The sequence below is a fragment of the Nansenia antarctica genome, assembly GCF_963989245.1.
Source record: "Nansenia antarctica genome assembly, chromosome: 7".
In the NCBI taxonomy this organism is placed as follows: Eukaryota; Metazoa; Chordata; class Actinopteri; order Argentiniformes; family Microstomatidae; genus Nansenia; species Nansenia antarctica.
Genome location: NC_137677.1, coordinates 44,094,993 through 44,114,399, shown reverse-complemented (window position 1 = coordinate 44,114,399; position 19,407 = coordinate 44,094,993). Strand labels below are relative to the sequence as shown.

At 46.3% G+C, this 19,407-nt stretch overlaps 3 protein-coding genes across 3 annotated transcripts in view; all 3 read left to right on the top strand.

Moving 5' to 3' along the window:
• On the top strand, positions 1 to 6,557 carry LOC308161838 (collagen alpha-3(VI) chain-like; the record flags this gene model as incomplete). The annotated part of the gene is made up of 11 exons (XM_080535916.1): positions 1 to 39; positions 240 to 306; positions 452 to 1,051; positions 1,227 to 1,826; positions 1,973 to 2,572; positions 2,748 to 3,353; positions 3,500 to 4,096; positions 4,240 to 4,839; positions 5,015 to 5,593; positions 5,767 to 5,917; positions 6,506 to 6,557. The coding sequence occupies 11 exons, from the start codon at positions 1 to 3 to the stop codon at positions 6,555 to 6,557; spliced, it is 4,491 nt and encodes a 1,496-aa protein (XP_080392042.1).
• LOC308161836 (collagen alpha-3(VI) chain-like) overlaps positions 1 to 19,407 on the top strand; it is a gene marked incomplete at its 5' end in the record, with an annotated part of 83,796 nt that overhangs the window by 43,132 nt on the left and 21,257 nt on the right. The window contains 11 exons of the mRNA XM_080535914.1: positions 13,055 to 13,666; positions 13,884 to 14,068; positions 14,262 to 14,703; positions 15,058 to 15,191; positions 15,330 to 15,798; positions 16,045 to 16,250; positions 16,547 to 16,949; positions 17,602 to 17,756; positions 17,960 to 18,139; positions 18,384 to 18,462; positions 18,658 to 18,803. Of these exons, the coding sequence (XP_080392040.1) occupies positions 13,055 to 13,666; positions 13,884 to 14,068; positions 14,262 to 14,703; positions 15,058 to 15,191; positions 15,330 to 15,798; positions 16,045 to 16,250; positions 16,547 to 16,949; positions 17,602 to 17,756; positions 17,960 to 18,139; positions 18,384 to 18,462; positions 18,658 to 18,803 (3,011 nt within the window). The remainder of the gene's footprint in view (positions 1 to 13,054; positions 13,667 to 13,883; positions 14,069 to 14,261; positions 14,704 to 15,057; positions 15,192 to 15,329; positions 15,799 to 16,044; positions 16,251 to 16,546; positions 16,950 to 17,601; positions 17,757 to 17,959; positions 18,140 to 18,383; positions 18,463 to 18,657; positions 18,804 to 19,407) is intronic.
• LOC308161837 (collagen alpha-3(VI) chain-like) lies at positions 6,583 to 11,650 on the top strand (the record flags this gene model as incomplete). The annotated part of the gene is made up of 6 exons (XM_080535915.1): positions 6,583 to 6,640; positions 7,281 to 7,880; positions 8,918 to 9,442; positions 10,178 to 10,411; positions 11,303 to 11,518; positions 11,619 to 11,650. The coding sequence occupies 6 exons, from the start codon at positions 6,583 to 6,585 to the stop codon at positions 11,648 to 11,650; spliced, it is 1,665 nt and encodes a 554-aa protein (XP_080392041.1).

The window sequence follows — 19,407 nt, the reverse complement described above, 5'->3', positions numbered from 1 at the left end:
ATGTCTTTACTGCCTCCTCTGGAAGCAGACGCCAAGAGGGTGTCCCTCAGTTACTGATTCTGCTGAGTGGTGGGCGGTCCAGTGATAATGTTGAAACTCCAGCCTCTGCCCTCAAACAGAGTGGCGTCTTGATATTTGGCATTGGAACCCGAAATTCCAGCAAAGAGGTTGAAAAGATTGCCACTGATCCTAGTTATGCCCAATCTGTGTCTGAATTCTCTGACCTCCCCACTGTCCAGCAGCAGTTTTTCTCCTCGCTAAAAACTGGACTTGTTGAGGTGACACCCACAACCCCGACAGTCATAGGTAAGCTTATATGGATAATCCTTTAGGCATTTCTGAAATGTCTCTTCGGATATGTAAGAAAAGTAAAATAACACATATATTTCAGACTCGGGTTCAATGAAAAAATGTTGACATAATTTTCTCTTTTTACTTCTAATACTCCTAGTGGAGCAAAGAACCGCCAGAAAGGATGTGGTATTCCTTCTGGATGGTTCTGACAGCACAAGGAATGGATTCCCAGCAATGCGTGACTTTGTTCAGAGAGTGGTGGAGAAACTCAATGTGGAGGAGAACAAAGACCGTGTGTCTGTGGTTCAGTACAGTAGAGATCAACAAGTCGATTTCTATCTGAACACTTACAACACAAAGGAGGACATTCTTGACACTGTTAGAGGCTTGAGGCACAAAGGAGGTAGACCCCTCAACACCGGGGCAGCACTCCAGTACGTGAGGGACAATGTCTTTACTGCCTCCTCTGGAAGCAGACGCCAAGAGGGCGTCCCTCAGATACTGATTGTGCTGAGTGGTGGAAGGTCCTTTGACAATGTAGATACACCGGCATCTGCTCTCAAGGAGCTTGGGGTCTTGGTGTTTGGAATCGGAACAAGGGGCTCTGATAGCAGAGAATTGCAAAAGATATCCTCTGAACCTAGTCTTGCTCTCTCAGTGTCTGAATTCACTGACCTCCCCAATGTCCAAGAGCAGCTACTTTCTGCCATGAGCACAGTCGGTGTACAGGGCACACGCACAACACCGACATTAATAGGTAAGACAATTACGTAACACTTTAGACTGTTCTCATTATCGTGTAATTACACATGTAATGAAAAGTCTAACCAATATTGGAAAAACGTACAGTCTTGATAATTTAGTAGCTTTTTCCTCTCTGTACCATATGCAGCATGTAATATTACTTTCTTTCAAACTTTGATATTTTGTAGTTGAGCATCAGGCTCCCAGGAGGGATGTTGTGTTCTTGCTGGATGGATCTGATGCCACTAGGAATGGATTCCCAGCTATGCGGGACTTTGTCCAAAGAGTAGTGGAGACACTCAATGTGGATGTGAACAAAGATCGAGTCTCAGTGGTTCAGTACAGCAGAGATCCAACCGCACAATTCTATCTGAACACATACACAACAAAGGGAGAGATTCTTGACACTGTCAGAGGTCTAAGGCACAAAGGCGGGAGACCCCTCAACACCGGGGCAGCTCTTCAGTATGTGAGGGACAATGTCTTCACTGCGTCTGCTGGAAGTAGGCGCTTGGAAGGTGTTCCACAGATTCTGATACTGCTGAGTGGTGGAAGGTCCTTTGACAATGTTGACAAACCAGCCTCTGCTCTGAAGGAGCTGGGGGTCTTGGTCTATGGAATTGGAACAAGGAGCTCTGATAGCAGAGAATTGCAGAGGATATCCCATGATCCCAGTTATGCTCTGTCTGTGTCTGACTTCACTGACCTTCCCAGTGTCCAACAGCAACTCCTGTCCTCAGTGGAGGCAGTGGGAATTGAAGTTACTCCAGAATCAACAACAGTGTTAGGTATGTCTAATCATATTACCGCCGATCATGTCATGAATACAGACAGCAACAAATCAGTTGGGCCTTGAACACTATTGGGTGTTAGACTTTCATTGGGCCTTTAACACCACATTTATTTCATTGATATAATCTCTGTGTTTTCTCAGTTGATCTTGACACCGCCAGAAAGGATGTGGTATTCCTTCTGGATGGTTCTGACAGCACAAGAAATGGATTCCCAACAATGCGTGACTTTGTTCAGAGAGTTGTGGAGAAACTCAATGTGGAGGAGAACAAAGACCGTGTGTCTGTGGTTCAGTACAGTAGAGATCAACAAGTCGATTTCTATCTGAACACTTACAACACAAAGGAGGACATTCTTGACACTGTTAGAGGCTTGAGGCACAAAGGAGGTAGACCCCTCAACACCGGGGCAGCACTCCAGTACGTGAGGGACAATGTCTTTACTGCCTCCTCTGGAAGCAGACGCCAAGAGGGCGTCCCTCAGATACTGATTGTGCTGAGTGGTGGAAGGTCCTTTGACAATGTAGATACACCGGCATCTGCTCTCAAGGAGCTTGGGGTCTTGGTGTTTGGAATCGGAACAAGGGCCTCTGATAGCAGAGAATTGCAAAAGATATCCTCTGAACCTAGTCTTGCTCTCTCAGTGTCTGAATTCACTGACCTCCCCAATGTCCAAGAGCAGCTACTTTCTGCCATGAGCACAGTCGGTGTACAGGGCACACGCACAACACCGACATTAATAGGTAAGACAATTACGTAACACTTTAGACTGTCCTCATTATCGTGTAATTACACATGTAATTAAAAGTCTAACCAATATTGGAAAAACGTACAGTCTTGATAATTTAGTAGCTGTTTCCTGTCTATACCATAAGCAGCATGTAATATTACTCTCTTTCGAACTTTGATATTCTGTAGTTGAGCATCGGGCTCCCAGGAGGGATGTTGTGTTCTTGCTGGATGGATCTGATGCCACTAGGAATGGATTCCCAGCAATGCGGGATTTTGTCCAAAGAGTAGTGGAGACACTCAATGTGGATGTGAACAAAGATCGAGTCTCAGTGGTTCAATACAGCAGAGATCCAACCGCACAATTCTATCTGAACACATACACAACAAAGGGAGAGATTCTTGACACTGTCAGAGGTCTGAGGCACAAAGGCGGGAGACCCCTCAACACTGGGGCAGCTCTTCAGTATGTGAGGGACAATGTCTTCACTGCGTCTGCTGGAAGTAGGCGCTTGGAAGGTGTTCCACAGATTCTGATACTGCTGAGTGGTGGAAGGTCCTTTGACAATGTTGACAAACCAGCCTCTGCTCTGAAGGAGCTGGGGGTCTTGGTCTATGGAATTGGAACAAGGAGCTCTGATAGCAGAGAATTGCAGAGGATATCCCATGATCCCAGTTATGCTCTGTCTGTGTCTGACTTCACTGACCTTCCCAGTGTCCAACAGCAACTCCTGTCCTCAGTGGAGGCAGTGGGAATTACTCCAGAAGGTACTCCAGAATCAACAACAGTGTTAGGTATGTCTAATCATATTACTGTCCATCATGTCATGAATAATGACAGCAACAAATCAGTTGGGCCTTGAACACTATTGGGTGTTAGACTTTCATTGGGCCTTTAACACCACATTTATTTCATTGATATAATCTCTGTGTTTTCTCAGTTGATCTTGACACCGCCAGAAAGGATGTGGTATTCCTTCTGGATGGTTCTGATGGCACAAGGAATGGATTCCCAGCAATGCGTGACTTTGTTCAGAGAGTGGTGGAGAAACTCAATGTGGAGGACAACAAAGACCGTGTTTCTGTGGTTCAGTACAGTAGAGATCAAGAAGTCCATTTCTATCTGAACAGTTACAACACAAAGGAGGAAATTCTTGACACTCTTACAGGCCTCAGGCACAAAGGAGGTAGACCCCTCAACACCGGGGCAGCTCTCCAGTACGTGAGGGACAATGTCTTTACTGCCTCCTCTGGAAGCAGACGCCAAGAGGGTGTCCCTCAGTTACTGATTCTGCTGAGTGGTGGGCGGTCCAGTGATAATGTTGAAACTCCAGCCTCTGCCCTCAAACAGAGTGGCGTCTTGATATTTGGCATTGGAACCCGAAATTCCAGCAAAGAGGTTGAAAAGATTGCCACTGATCCTAGTTATGCCCAATCTGTGTCTGAATTCTCTGACCTCCCCACTGTCCAGCAGCAGTTTTTCTCCTCGCTAAAAACTGGACTTGTTGAGGTGACACCCACAACCCCGACAGTCATAGGTAAAGCTTATATAGATAATCCTTTAGGCATTTCTGAAATATCTCTTGGGATATGTAAGAAAAGTAAAATAACACATATATTTCAGACTCAGGTTCAATGAAAAAATGTTGACATTTTCTCTTTTTACTTCTAATACTCCTAGTGGAGCAAAGAACCGCCAGAAAGGATGTGGTATTCCTTCTGGATGGTTCTGACGGCACAAGGAATGGATTCCCAGCAATGCGTGACTTTGTTCAGAGAGTGGTGGAGAAACTCAATGTGGAGGAGAACAAAGACCGTGTGTCTGTGGTTCAGTACAGTAGAGATCAACAAGTCGATTTCTATCTGAACACTTACAACACAAAGGAGGACATTCTTGACACTGTTAGAGGCTTGAGGCACAAAGGAGGTAGACCCCTCAACACCGGGGCAGCACTCCAGTACGTGAGGGACAATGTCTTTACTGCCTCCTCTGGAAGCAGACGCCAAGAGGGTGTCCCTCAGATACTGATTGTGCTGAGTGGTGGAAGGTCCTTTGACAATGTAGATACACCGGCATCTGCTCTCAAGGAGCTTGGGGTCTTGGTGTTTGGAATCGGAACAAGGGGCTCTGATAGCAGAGAATTGCAAAAGATATCCTCTGAACCTAGTCTTGCTCTCTCAGTGTCTGAATTCACTGACCTCCCCAATGTCCAAGAGCAGCTACTTTCTGCCATGAGCACAGTCGGTGTACAGGGCACACGCACAACACCGACATTAATAGGTAAGACAATTACGTAACACTTTACACTGTCCTCATTATCGTGTAATTACACATGTAATTAAAAGTCTAACCAATATTGGAAAAACATACAGTCTTGATAATTTAGTAGCTTTTTCCTCTCTGTACCATATGCAGCATGTAATATTACTCTCTTTCGAACTTTGATATTTTGTAGTTGAGCATCGGGCTCCCAGGAGGGATGTTGTGTTCTTGCTGGATGGATCTGATGCCACTAGGAATGGATTCCCAGCTATGCGGGACTTTGTCCAAAGAGTAGTGGAGACACTCAATGTGGATGTGAACAAAGATCGAGTCTCAGTGGTTCAGTACAGCAGAGATCCAACCGCACAATTCTATCTGAACACATACACAACAAAGGGAGAGATTCTTGACACTGTCAGAGGTCTGAGGCACAAAGGCGGGAGACCCCTCAACACTGGGGCAGCTCTTCAGTATGTGAGGGACAATGTCTTCACTGCGTCTGCTGGAAGTAGGCGCTTGGAAGGTGTTCCACAGATTCTGATACTGCTGAGTGGTGGAAGGTCCTTTGACAATGTTGACAAACCAGCCTCTGCTCTGAAGGAGCTGGGGGTCTTGGTCTATGGAATTGGAACAAGGAGCTCTGATAGCAGAGAATTGCAGAGGATATCCCATGATCCCAGTTATGCTCTGTCTGTGTCTGACTTCACTGACCTTCCCAGTGTCCAACAGCAACTCCTGTCCTCAGTGGAGGCAGTGGGAATTACTCCAGAAGGTACTCCAGAATCAACAACAGTGTTAGGTATGTCTAATCATATTACTGCCCATCATGTCATGAATAATGACAGCAACAAATCAGTTGGGCCTTGAACACTATTGGGTGTTAGACTTTCATTGGGCCTTTAACACCACATTTATTTCATTGATATAATCTCTGTGTTTTCTCAGTTGATCTTGACACCGCCAGAAAGGATGTGGTATTCCTTCTGGATGGTTCTGATGGCACAAGGAATGGATTCCCAGCAATGCGTGACTTTGTTCAGAGAGTGGTGGAGAAACTCAATGTGGAGGACAACAAAGACCGTGTTTCTGTGGTTCAGTACAGTAGAGATCAAGAAGTCCATTTCTATCTGAACAGTTACAACACAAAGGAGGAAATTCTTGACACTCTTACAGGCCTCAGGCACAAAGGAGGTAGACCCCTCAACACCGGGGCAGCTCTCCAGTACGTGAGGGACAATGTCTTTACTGCCTCCTCTGGAAGCAGACGCCAAGAGGGTGTCCCTCAGTTACTGATTCTGCTGAGTGGCGGGCGGTCCAGTGATAATGTTGAAACTCCAGCCTCTGCCCTCAAACAGAGTGGCGTCTTGATATTTGGCATTGGAACCAGAAATTCCAGCAGAGAGGTTGAAAAGATTGCCACTGATCCTAGTTATGCCCAATCTGTGTCTGAATTCTCTGACCTCCCCACTGTCCAGCAGCAGTTTTTCTCCTCGCTAAAAACTGGACTTGTTGAGGTGACACCCACAACCCCAACAGTCATAGGTAAGCTTATATAGATAATCCTTTTGGCATTTCTGAAATATCTCTTGGGATATGTAAGAAAAGTAAAATAACACATATACAGACTCAGGTTCAATGAAAAAATGTTGACATAATTTTCTCTTTTTACTTCTAATACTCCTAGTGGAGCAAAGAACTGCCAGAAAGGATGTGGTATTCCTTCTGGATGGTTCTGACAGCACAAGGAATGGATTCCCAGCAATGCGTGACTTTGTTCAGAGAGTGGTGGAGAAACTCAATGTGGAGGAGAACAAAGACCGTGTGTCTGTGGTTCAGTACAGTAGAGATCAACAAGTCAATTTCTATCTGAACACTTACAACACAAAGGAGGACATTCTTGACACTGTTAGAGGCTTGAGGCACAAAGGAGGTAGACCCCTCAACACCGGGGCAGCACTCCAGTATGTGAGAGACAATGTCTTTACTGCCTCCTCTGGAAGCAGACGCCAAGAGGGAGTCCCTCAGATACTGATTGTGCTGAGTGGGGGAAGGTCCTTTGACAATGTAGATACACCGGCATCTGCTCTCAAGGAGCTTGGGGTCTTGGTGTTTGGAATCGGAACAAGGGGCTCTGATAGCAGAGAATTGCAAAAGATATCCTCTGAACCTAGTCTTGCTCTCTCAGTGTCTGAATTCACTGACCTCCCCAATGTCCAAGAGCAGCTACTTTCTGCCATGAGCACAGTCGGTGTGCAGGGCACACGCACAACACCGACATTAATAGGTAAGACAATTACGTAACACTTCAGACTGTCCTTCTTATCGTGTAATTACACATGTAATTAAAAGTCTAACCAATATTGGAAAAACATCCAGTCTTGATAATTTAGTAGCTTTTTCCTCTCTGTACCATATGCAGCATGTAATATTACTCTCTTTCGAACTTTGATATTCCGTAGTTGAGCATCAGGCTCCCAGGAGGGATCTTGTGTTCTTGCTGGATGGATCTGATGCCACTAGGAATGGATTCCCAGCTATGCGGGACTTTGTCCAAAGAGTAGTGGAGACACTCAATGTGGATGTGAACAAAGATCGAGTCTCAGTGGTTCAGTACAGCAGAGATCCAATCGCACAATTCTATCTGAACACGTACACAACAAAGGGAGAGATTCTTGACACTGTCAGAGGTCTGAGGCACAAAGGTGGGAGACCCCTCAACACTGGGGCAGCTCTTCAGTATGTGAGGGACAATGTCTTCACTGCATCTGCTGGAAGTAGGCGCCTGGAAGGTGTTCCACAGATTCTGATACTGCTGAGTGGTGGAAGGTCCTTTGACAATGTTGACAAACCAGCCTCTGCTCTGAAGGAGCTTGGGGTCTTGGTCTATGGAATTGGAACAAGGAGCTCTGATAGCAGAGAATTGCAGAGGATATCATATGATCCCAGTTATGCTCTGTCTGTGTCTGACTTCACTGACCTTCCCAGTGTCCAACAGCAACTCCTGTCCTCAGTGGAGGCAGCAGTAATTGAAGTTACTCCAGAATCACCAACAGTGTTAGGTACGTCTAATCATATTACTGGCCATCCCTATGTCTAATTGCTGGTCTGTCAGAACAACACATTTCCATTTACTGAAAGTCTGTGTCAGAATATTTTAGCAAAATGTTTTAGCATAATTAGTCCATTCATGTAATCTTTCTGTTTTCTCAGTTGATCATGACATAACTGGAAAGGATTTGGTATTCCTTCTGGATGGTTCTGATGGCACAAGAAATGGATTCCCAGCAATGCGTGACTTTGTTCAGACAGTGGTAGAGAAACTTAATGTGGATGATAACAAAGACCGTGTGTCTGTCGTTCAGTACAGTGGAGATCAAGATGTCCATTTCTCTCTGAACACTTTCAACAGAAAGGAGGACATTCTTGACACTGTTAGAGGCTTGAGGCACAAAGGAGGTAGACCCCTCAACACCGGGGCAGCTCTCCAGTACGTGAGGGACAATGTCTTTACTGCCTCCTCTGGAAGCAGACGCCAAGAGGGCGTCCCTCAGATACTGATTCTGCTGAGTGGCGGGAAGTCCACTGATGAAGTTGATACACCAGCCTCTGCCTTGAAGGAGCAGGGAGTCATGATAGTCAGTCTTGGTTCACAAAGGTCAGACAGGACTGAGCTTCAGCGAATTTCCTTTGATCCAAGTTTGGCTGTTTCAGTATCTGAATTCACTGACCTCTCAAACATCCAAGAGCAGCTCCTCTCTAAAGTTGACACTTTTAACATTAGCGCCATCGGTAAGACGCCTTAAGTACATTATCAGTTTAGCCATATTCAAGGCTCTTGTGTTAATATTCATGGTGATATTCAGTTTTGGTGATTTTTAAGAATTCGTAATATTAATTGTATTTTTCAATAGTCATTATCAACAACACAGTCCTGATGTACATACAAAATAACATTTCAGTATTTGCCCATAGTGTAATTAGAATGTATGTTTGCACTCTATTTAATCTGATCAGCTTTCCTATTTCAAGATTTGTTTGCAACACTTGGCAGACATGTAACTTTTAGAAATCCTTTCTTTTCATGTTTATTTAATAGGAGCAAGCCTGATTGGTCCCAGAGATATTGTTTTCCTTCTGGATGGTTCTGATGGTACAAGGAATGGATTCACAGCAATGCGTGACTTTATCCATAAAGTGGTGGGGAAACTCAATGTGGGACCAAACAAAGACCGTGTGTCTGTGGTTCAGTACAGTAGAGATCAACAAGTCAATTTCTATCTGAACACTTACAACACAAAGGAGGACATTCTTGGCACTGTTAGAGGCTTGAGGCACAAAGGAGGTAGACCCCTCAACACCGGGGCAGCTCTCCAGTACGTGAGGGACAATGTCTTTACTGCCTCCTCTGGTAGCAGACGCCAAGAGGGCGTTCCTCAGATACTGATTCTGCTGAGTGGGGGTCGATCCAGTGATAATGTTGGCCAAGCAGCCATTGATTTGAAAGATCTCGGAGTACAGAGTATTGGTGTGGCCATCAGACAGGCTGACTCCAGAGAAATACAGTCAATCACATCAGACCCTCAGCTCATCCTGCGGGCGCGAGACTTCTCAGACCTGCCAGGCCTGCAATCTGAGCTTTTATCATCCATTACCCAAGTCTCCAGTCCTGGTGTTATAGGTAAATACATTTTTTTGTTTTTTGTTTCAGCATATTACTGACACTATTGTATTAGCTTTGTGATGTTGACAATTCTTTCAACTCTTATTTGAGCAAGATGTTTTTGTCTTGACTCTCCAAAATAATTTCTATGGTAGGCGCTTATGGTAGGCGCCAAGACGCTTATTTGGAAAATACCTGCCCACTGTCAATGGTGCTCCCTTTTTACAATGGAAAGTTGTTTTTCATTTCATGAACTGTAAAATGAGCTGTACATCTTGATTATGTTTTCTGTCATATATTGCTCCTTTTCTCTTCATATGTTTTACTTTCAAAGTCTTGAATCTTCAGAAGGAATGCTTCTGTTTTACATTAAGTAAATGTAACACTTGTTACACACTTGTTACACACTGTAACACTTGCTTGGCAATATTCCCAACTTAATTCTTAAAACTGAACCTTTCTGTTCTCCATTGCCTTTGAACACAATTGAGACGAGTAACTATTCCTTACATAGGCATTGATCTCTTCTTTATAGCATCAATGTTTACTTTCATTCAGCTGCAGTTGCTCCCTGGGTAATTAAGTTATTGATAAGCCATTAATTATGGAATAATCATGAAATGATTAGTCTTATTAGTATCGTTTTTCTCGAGTTGACAGGTTACTTACACTAATTATGTTTGATGTGTTCTCAAGTATCAAAAAGGGACATAGTATTCCTGCTGGATGGCTCTGACGACACTCGGAATGGATTCCCAGAAGTGCTTGATTTTGTTCAGAGAGTGGTGGAGAAACTCAATGTGGAGGAAAACAAAGATCAAGTTTCAGTGATCCAGTACAGCAGAGATCCAGAGGCCCACTTCTACCTTAACACCTACACCACAAAGGAAGAGGTTGTTGACACTGTTAGAGGTCTGAGTCACAAGGGAGGTCTGTACCGTAACACTGGAACAGCTCTCCAGTACGTTAGGGACAATGTTTTCACCGGTTCAGCTGGAAGCAGACGCCTCCTTGGTGTTCCACAGCTGTTAGTTATTCTTAGTGGAGGAACATCGACAGACCCGATGCACTCTGCTGCTGATGCTCTGCGGAAACAGGGCATCACGGTCATCTCTGTTGGGTCCAAAGATACAAACATAGAAGACCTGCAAGCACTCTCTTTCAATCCCTCTTTGGCACTTACATTTTCAGAGTACTCCGAACTCTATAGGTTGGAAAAACAACTTTTGTCTTCAATGAGTATAACTGCTGAGAGAAACGCTGGGATTTTAGGTAAGCAAGAGATGTTGAACATACTTTTTCTCTTGGCTGCGTATTGACACTTATGAATCCCTTTGAATCATGGGGTTGACCTTCCACTCTCTTATCTGACATTATTCTCCAATGGGAGAATAATGGATCTTATTTCTTGCGAGCTCTCCCCTTCAGGATAGACCCCTACTCTTGAATTTGTCTATCTTAGATCATTCCGCTTTTGACTTAGTATTAGACTTCATTTGCCATTGTCTTTCAATGAAAGAGAACAATGAGCTACATTCGTACAGCTCTTGCAATAAATGGCATGTGGTGAAACAGCATTCAAGGTTTCGTATTTGCTTTCATACAAGTAGCATTTTGAAATGAAATGCTGAGTGATTTATCACGATTCTTGCTAGTGTCACTATTGGCTTGACCCTCACCATTCTATGCTGGAATGGTGTTCGCATCAGTTGTTTAACTTCTTTCTATTATTTTGCTATGCCAAATGGTTATAGCATGTTATGCCCTCTCTCTGTGGCCAGAGCTGCATCTTGTTAAGTCACCATGTGATGTCCTCCTTAGTGGAAGCGCGTTTGGGACGGCGTGATGTCGTCTTCCTCATCGACGGTTCTGACGACAGCCGCAGTGGGTTTCCTGCCATGCGTGACTTTGTGAGAAGAGTTGTGGAAAACCTGGACGTTGACGAAGACAGAGACAGAGTAGCAGTGGTCCAGTTCAGCAGAGATGCAGTAGTCTACTTCCACCTGAGCTCCTATTCCACCAAGGACGCTGTCATCAGTAAGATTAGAGCGTTGACGCATAAGGGAGGAAGACCACGCACAACTGGAGCAGCACTGCAGTATGTCAGGGACAACGTCTTCATTCCCTTGTCTGGGAGTCGGCATCTTGAAGGGGTTCCTCAAGTACTGATCCTGCTCACAGGAGGAGCCTCCAGTGATAATGTTAGACAACCGACCGCATCCCTCAGGGATCTTGGTGTTGTGAGCTTCAGCATCGGCAAGGACCCTATTGGTCTTTCCGCTACAGCTTCCAACACTAGTTTTGTTTTTCCCATCACTGACTTTGGAGAACTCCCCGACACATTGCTAGATGTACTGTTCACTTTGAAACACACCACTCTTATAGGTAAGTCTTCATAGTGTGGATGAATATCTCTTGTTCTTCATGTTCCAGAGAATATTCTGTTTCTGTTTTTTACAGATTCTTATTAAATATATTGAAATTCTGTGTCAGAATTATTCATTATTCTTTTTCATTTTCAACAACTTTCTGTTTTATGAGACATTGTGCAAAACGCAGCCTACATTTATCGTTATTTCTAGCTCAACCTGAAGAGGTCAAGAGGGACGTCGTCTTTTTGGTTGATGGATCTGATGATGCTAGAAATGACTTTCCAGCTGTGCGTGACTTTATACAGAGAGTAGTGGGGAGTCTCAATCTGGGGGGGAGCAAAGACAGAGTTTCTGTGGTCCAGTACAGCAATGACGCCACAACCAATTTCTATCTCAACACCTACACAACCAAAGACAGTGTTATAAATGCAGTCAGAGGCCTCACACTTAAAGGGGGGAGACCCCTCAACACCGGGGCAGCCCTCCAGTATGTCAGAGGCCACGTCTTTACTGCTTCCTCTGGAAGCAGGCGTCTAGAGGGGGTTCCACAGATTCTCATTCTGCTTAGTGGTGGAAGGTCTAGTGATAGTATTGGACCATGGCCTATGGCGCTGAAACGGATCGGTGTGGTTCCTGTCAGTATTGGCTTTAAAAATGCTAATTACAGAGAGATGCAGTCCATCTCATCATCCCCCAATGAAACCTTCTCTGTCCGCGATGCGCGAAACCTCCCAAACATCCAGGCAGAGCTCTTCTCTGTTTTGTCGCGAGTTGTCACAGCCAGGTATCCCGACCCCATCACATTCACTGGTCCAGCAGGTAAGACAATGAGAGGATGATTCCTTCAACTGAAGTGTTCAATCATCACTTGAAAAATGTTATATGAAACACTACTGTGAAAACATTCCTCTGAATGTTTGCATTATTATTAATATGTTTTATTTAACCTTTGTTTTTAGCAGGAAAATCCATGTACCAAGCCAGTGAACCAGGTTTTTGTCCCAGCTCAGCAGTGACACACCTGATTCAGCTAATCACGGTCTTGATGATAATTTGAGTGATTCAACCAGGTGTAACAGCACTAGGCTGGTACAAAAACCAGGACCCACTGCGGTTCTCCAGGACCAGGATTGAGTATCACTGAACTATATACTAAATATAATGAGCAGTGGTTGATTGTATTTTCTCCCTCTCCTTTCAGCTGAGTCCCAGGGTCCTAGGAAGGACATCGTGTTCCTGGTGGATGGTTCTGATGGTGTCGGGCGCGAGTTCCCCATCATCCAAGAGTTCATCCGCAGGATTGTGGAGAACCTCAACATAGGTGAGAACAAGATCCGGGTGGGCGTGGTGCAGTATGGCGACTCCCCGACGGCGGACATCTACCTCAACTCCCACACCACCAAGGAGGGCGTATTGAACGCCGTGAACAGCTTGAGGCAGAGAGGCGGGCGCCAACGTAACCTGGGCCAGGCCGTGGAGTTCATCAGTCGCGACGTGCTGACGGCAGCACGTGGCGGGAGGAAGCAAGAGGGCGTCCCTCAGTTCGTCATTGTTGTCTCTGGAGGGAGGTCCACAGATGACATCAGTCGACCCGCCACATCCCTGAAGCAATCTGGGGTTCTGACCTTCAGCATTGGGACCAGAGATGTTGGCTCTCAGGAGCTGCAGGTGGTTTCCTACGTCCCTAACTTTGCCTACACCGTGGATGACTTCCCAGGCCTCTACACCGTCCAGGACACACTGATCACCACACTCACAGAGCTGTCGGACGACGATATCAGCAGGCTGCGCCCTGTGTTCCCCACCGTGGATGGTAATCTTTCCCTGGCTGTTATTAATGTCATTTTACCCTATGCCAGTGTAATAACTATGTAATTACTCTCGCAATAGAAAGTAACATTGTAATAGGTAAATGGTTCTTATTGCAGTGAGGTAAATGTCCAGTAGTACATTACATATTTAACCTATATTTGGACAGCATTTGATTTGAACGCCTATTCAACCCAACATGTCTGTCTTCTCTCTATCAGTGACCACCACCGTAATCACCACTGGCGGAGACAAGAGAGACGTGGTCTTCCTCATCGATGGCTCGACGGCGGTGCGTTCTGAGTTCCCTGCCATCCGAGACATGATCCTCCGCGTGGTGGAGAAGCTGGACGTGGGTCTGGACAACGTCCGTGTGTCGGTGGTCCAGTACAGTGACGACGCCAAGGTAGGATGTCACAAGCTGGGACACTGGTCGTAGTAGGTGGAGAAATAGTTGTTGTTGCTTTTATATTAGGATTGGGGTCAATTTGATATTCAATCCACTCAATTCATGAACTGAATACATTTTTATGAGGATTAGGTTTAGGGTAACCTTAATTCACTTTGTGCACTGAGTGAATGACCCATGCACTCCGTAGGCGGAATTCCTCCTGAACGAACACTCCACCAAGGACGAGGTCCGGCAGGCCGTGAGACGGCTCCGCAGCAGGGGAGGGAGCCGCCTCAACACGGGCCACGCCATCGACTGGGTCTCCAGGAGCATCTACCAACGGTCGGCGGGCAGCCGCATAGAGGAGGGCGTGCCGCAGTTCCTCATCCTGGTCACGGGGGGCAAGTCCTCTGACGACGTCTCTGGCCCGGCCAATAAGCTGAAGAGTTCCATGGTGGCACCACTGGCCATTGGGTCGAGGAACGCAGACACCAACGAGCTGAGGCAGATCTCCCTGAAGCCAGAGCTAGTCTTCAGCGTCAATAGCTTCCAACAGCTGCCATCTGTGGAGCAGCAGCTGATCGCCTCAGTCAACACCATGACGACCACGGACATCTCCAGCAGCTTTGTCCCCACCACAGTGGAAGTTGGTAAGAGATGCTTACAGATTAGTTCTGCTAAATGTTTTAGGTGGTTATGTACCCCAGTAGTAATATATAATTATATAATAGATGCCATTCAGCAGACACTTTTATCCGAAGTGACCTACATTTCAGTGTGTGTACGTTTTTCAGTATACAGAAATCATACCCACAACTTAAGCATTGTTAATGCTCTACCAACTGAGCCACAGAGGACCAGTAGTAATACACCCAAACAAAACCTTACCTTACATTTTTTTAATCATATAGTTTTGTTCTATTTATTTTTGTATTGACCTGTTGATCTCTGAGTGACTCCCGGCATTCCTGTGTGACACTGTGTGCATCTGTGACTCTTCCCAGCCAACCTCAACATGGGGAGGAAGGACATCATCTTCCTCATCGACGGGTCTGATGCCACGGGCGCCCAGGGCATCGCCCACATCCGTGACTTCATTGTCAACATCGTCCAGCAGCTGGACGTGCAGCCTGACCAGGTCTGTGTGTGTGCGTGTGTGAGCATGCGTGTATGCTGCGTCTGTGTGCGTGCCTGCATGTACTGTATGTGACCAGAGCCAAAGACAAATACAAACAGAGGGACTAATTATAGTGATATTGTATTGTTTTGTACCCAGGTGCGCGTCTCTGTGGTCCAGTACTCAGACAAGGTCAAGACTGAGTTCTCCCTGAACTCTCACAACAACAAGCCAGCCGTGCTCTCTGCGGTCAAGAGGCTGCGCCAGATGGGCGGCCGCTCCCCAGACCTGGCCTCGGCCATCGAGTACGTCATCCGCAACGAGCTGAAGCCCGGCGCGGGGGTCCGCCTCGCCGAAGCGTCGCAGCACTTGGTGGTTCTGACGGGAGGCCGATCCCCTACGGACGTGTCCGTGTATGGGCCGCTGCTGAAGGCGTCCAGAGTCAACTGCATCGGTATCGGGGCAGGCGGCGCCGACTCCAGGCAGCTGACCCAGATCGCCACCAGCTCTTCGGACGTCCTCCAGGTGCCTACCTTCCCTGGCCTGCCTACCATAAAGGAGAGGTTCATCAGCAGGCTCAACGGGACCATCCCTGAGGTGCCTACTGTGGTCTATACCGACGATTCAGGTGAGTCACGATGCCATGGCTGGATGGTCTACTGGAAAGACTCACTTCTTTCTCTCTCTCTCTCTCTCTCTCTCTCTCTCTCTCTCTCTCTCTCTCTCTCTCTCTCTCTCTCTCTCTCTCTCTCTCTCTCTCTCACTTGAACAAGTTCTCCCCCTCACTCAATACTCCAAACACACATATACACACATATACACACACACACACACACACACACACATTTTAACTCATTCTCCCCTCCTGCAACAGGTCTCCCCAAGCCTAAAGCAGCTGACATTGTGTTTCTGGTGGATGGCTCCATCAACCTGGGCAAAGACAACTTTAAGGAGGTGATGGACTTCATCCTGAACTTGATAGACCTGTTTTTCACGGAGAGAGACAACATCCGGATAGGACTGGCGCACTACGCTACAGACGTCACCGACACCTTCTTCCTCAACACCTACAACAACAAGGTCAGTATCCGTCTGTGTTCATCAAACGCTGTGATAATGGCCTTGTTTTGACAGTTGGCTTTTAGAACATTGAAAAACAACAGCCAACCAGCTGTCGACTTAAGAATTGTTGGGGTTGAATGGTCCATTCTTTCGCCCTTCTGAACATGAGAAAATAATGTTGACCTATGTTTTCTATCCACTGTGATTTTTTTACATGTGTATCGTTGTTTTCTCATCATTGAAACAGTATTATGTGCATTCTAAGATTGTCAAAATGAAGTTCATTCATTGATGGATTCATTCACTCTCTCTAGGATGACATCATCAATGCCATCAGCAATACGGAGTACAAGGGTGGTCGTCGCATCAACACGGGGGCCGCCATCCGCCACGTGCAGGAGAAACAGTTAATCAAGGCCAAGGGCAGCCGCAAAGACGAGGGCATCCCACAGATCCTCATGATCGTCACCGGGGGCCGCTCCTCAGACGACGGCAAGACGGCGGCCTTGGGACTGAAGGCCACGGGTGTTAGGATCTACGCCGTGGGGGTCGGAGACATCGAAGACGAACTCAACAACCTGGGGAGCGAGGCCACCACGGTGGCCCGGGCCAGCACCTTCCTGGAGCTGTCCGAACTCAACGAGCAGATCCTGGAGACGCTGGACGACGAGGTGAAGGGCATCAAGCTGTGTACCGGAGCACAGGAGACCGTTAGAGGTGAGGGTCATGGAGGTTTAACACTTAATCAGCCATGAGGAGTCATTTGACCTCTGTGAGTAAAACAAATGTTTATGTCTTTGCACTCGATCAAATTTCAGGACCCTCCTTTCATGACTTTTCCTAGATATGTGCGTTCTACCACCCAGTATTCTTACATTTTCAATATCACATCAGGATAAGCTAGTATACCGTTTTTTTGCAGTTTTTCTGGGTAGGAAGCAGGCTAATTTACAAGCGGCCAACTAGTGGTCGTTGTATGTAAATAGCAGATTCCCATTGCCCCGAGGCGGCTCTTTTAGTAGGTAAAAAGGCACGGCTGTTCTAGTGTTAACTGTTTTACTCTACTGTGCAGTATATATATTAACAGGTATCATGTTACCGATAGAAGATAACATGAAATAGAGATACAGCATATTAAATGTTTAGAAAATGAAAGTGTTTGCTTTGATAAAATACAGTAATGTGTATCATGAAATGGAATTCGGAGTGGATCCCTTAAAGTGAATAATATTATGATAACATCAGTAGAGAGCATTCATATAACATAAGTGTGGCGCAAAGAGGCTCCAACCAACTAACCAACTAACCAACTAACCAACCAGCCAGCCAAGCAGCCAACCACCATCTCATCTCTCTCTCTCTCTCTCAGCCTGTAACCTGGAGGTGTTGGTGGGCTTCGACGTGTCGTCCCAGAACATCTTTGCCGCCCAGACCAACCTCCAGACCAAGATGGGCGCCATCCTCCAGAGGATCTCCAAGATGGCCGGCATCAGCTGTTCCTCGGGACAGATCCCCTCCGTACAGGTGGGCAAGCTGGGAACAACACCGACATCGTCCTGTCCTTTATTAACATGAACGATTGTCTGTTCTCCTAGCAAACACTGACATAGCCAAAGGCCCAGACAAATCTAATCGCCACTGACTAAACAAATCTAATTCTCAGTGAGTTGTGTGTTGCATATAGCTGAGTAGACCTCTGACTGTGTGTGGATGTTCTCCTGTCCCAGGTGGGCATCTTGGCCGTGGACTCAGCCTCCGAGCCCGTCATGCTGGACTTCACAGACAACGCTGACACGCTGTTCGAGGCCTTCAGAGGGCTGCGCAGCCGAGGCCCCTTCGTCCTCAACGGCAAGACCATCGACGCCTACAAGAACCAGTTTAAGAGCCGCTCTGCTGATGCCGTCAAGGTGTGTCTGCATGACTGTTGAGGTTGAGGTTTTATTTCTAGATATGGAACACCACCAGGGGAGGCTGGTTCGAGGTAGACATGTGCGTTTGATACCATTCCTTATTCCATTACAATGAGCACTGTCCTCTCACATATCTACCTCGACAGGCCTCCACTGATCACCACATACATGGAATACGGTGAAAATGTGAAATGTAAAATACTGAATGAAATGACGATGATATCTCTCTGGGCGTTTGCAGGTTGTGATCCACCTGACTGATGGTCTGGACGGCCAGTACTCTGAGATGAAGAGGAAGGTTGAAGATCTGCGCCTCTCAGGTGAGGACGATCAACAAGGGTTTGATTTGAAAAGTAACAGTCAGAAAAGTAACAGTCAGCTGACTGTACGTAGTTCGGTAACCAGTTGTGTGTATGTGTGTGTGTGTGTGTGTGTGTTTGTGTGTGTGTGATGTGTGCTCTGTCAGCTGACTGTAGGTATCTAGGTAACCAGTGTTGTGGTGTGTGTTCTGTCAGGTGTGAACAGCTTCATCCTGGTGGGTCTGGAGCGCGTGCCCAGGTTCGAGGAGGCGGTGCTGCTGGAGTTTGGGCGTGGGTTCAGATACACCCGCCCCCTGCGTGTCAACGTCATGGACCTGGACTATGAGCTGCTGGAGGAGCTGGTGAGGGATGTTTCACTACAGCAGAGGTTCCCAAACTTGGGGTTCCCCATGTGGGATCCACTGATTTCAAATGGGCGGCGTCTCCTGAGAAAATCAAGCTAACCTCTATGAAATATATGAAAGATATATAAGACACAGTCATCTTTATTTTATATGAAGACAAACAATGTATGTGCATTGCACCTGTAGCCTATATTTCTGTGTTGTAAGGTTTATATCCAACCCATTAGAACATTTTAGGTGATTAGAATACACTTTGACGTTGTTATTATATGTTTGCATAGCCCGCAATGAAGTTGTTGGGGTCACAGGAAATTATTTATGTAAATTTGGGGTCGCAACATTGAAAAGTTTGGGAACCCCTGCACTACATAGCTGCACTATACAACCCAACTACCAACCATTCAATCTAAGGAACAGAAATACTAAACCTAGATCTAAGCTGCAGAAAGATGCAGGCCTGAGGTCAGACTACATCCCAGTTATACGTTTGGAGCAGGGGAGGCTGACGGAGGTAGAAATAGGAGGGCAGGTTCATTATAATGCATGGCATGGAATAAGGAACGGTATCAAACACCGTGACATGCAATACAATCAGCCCGTC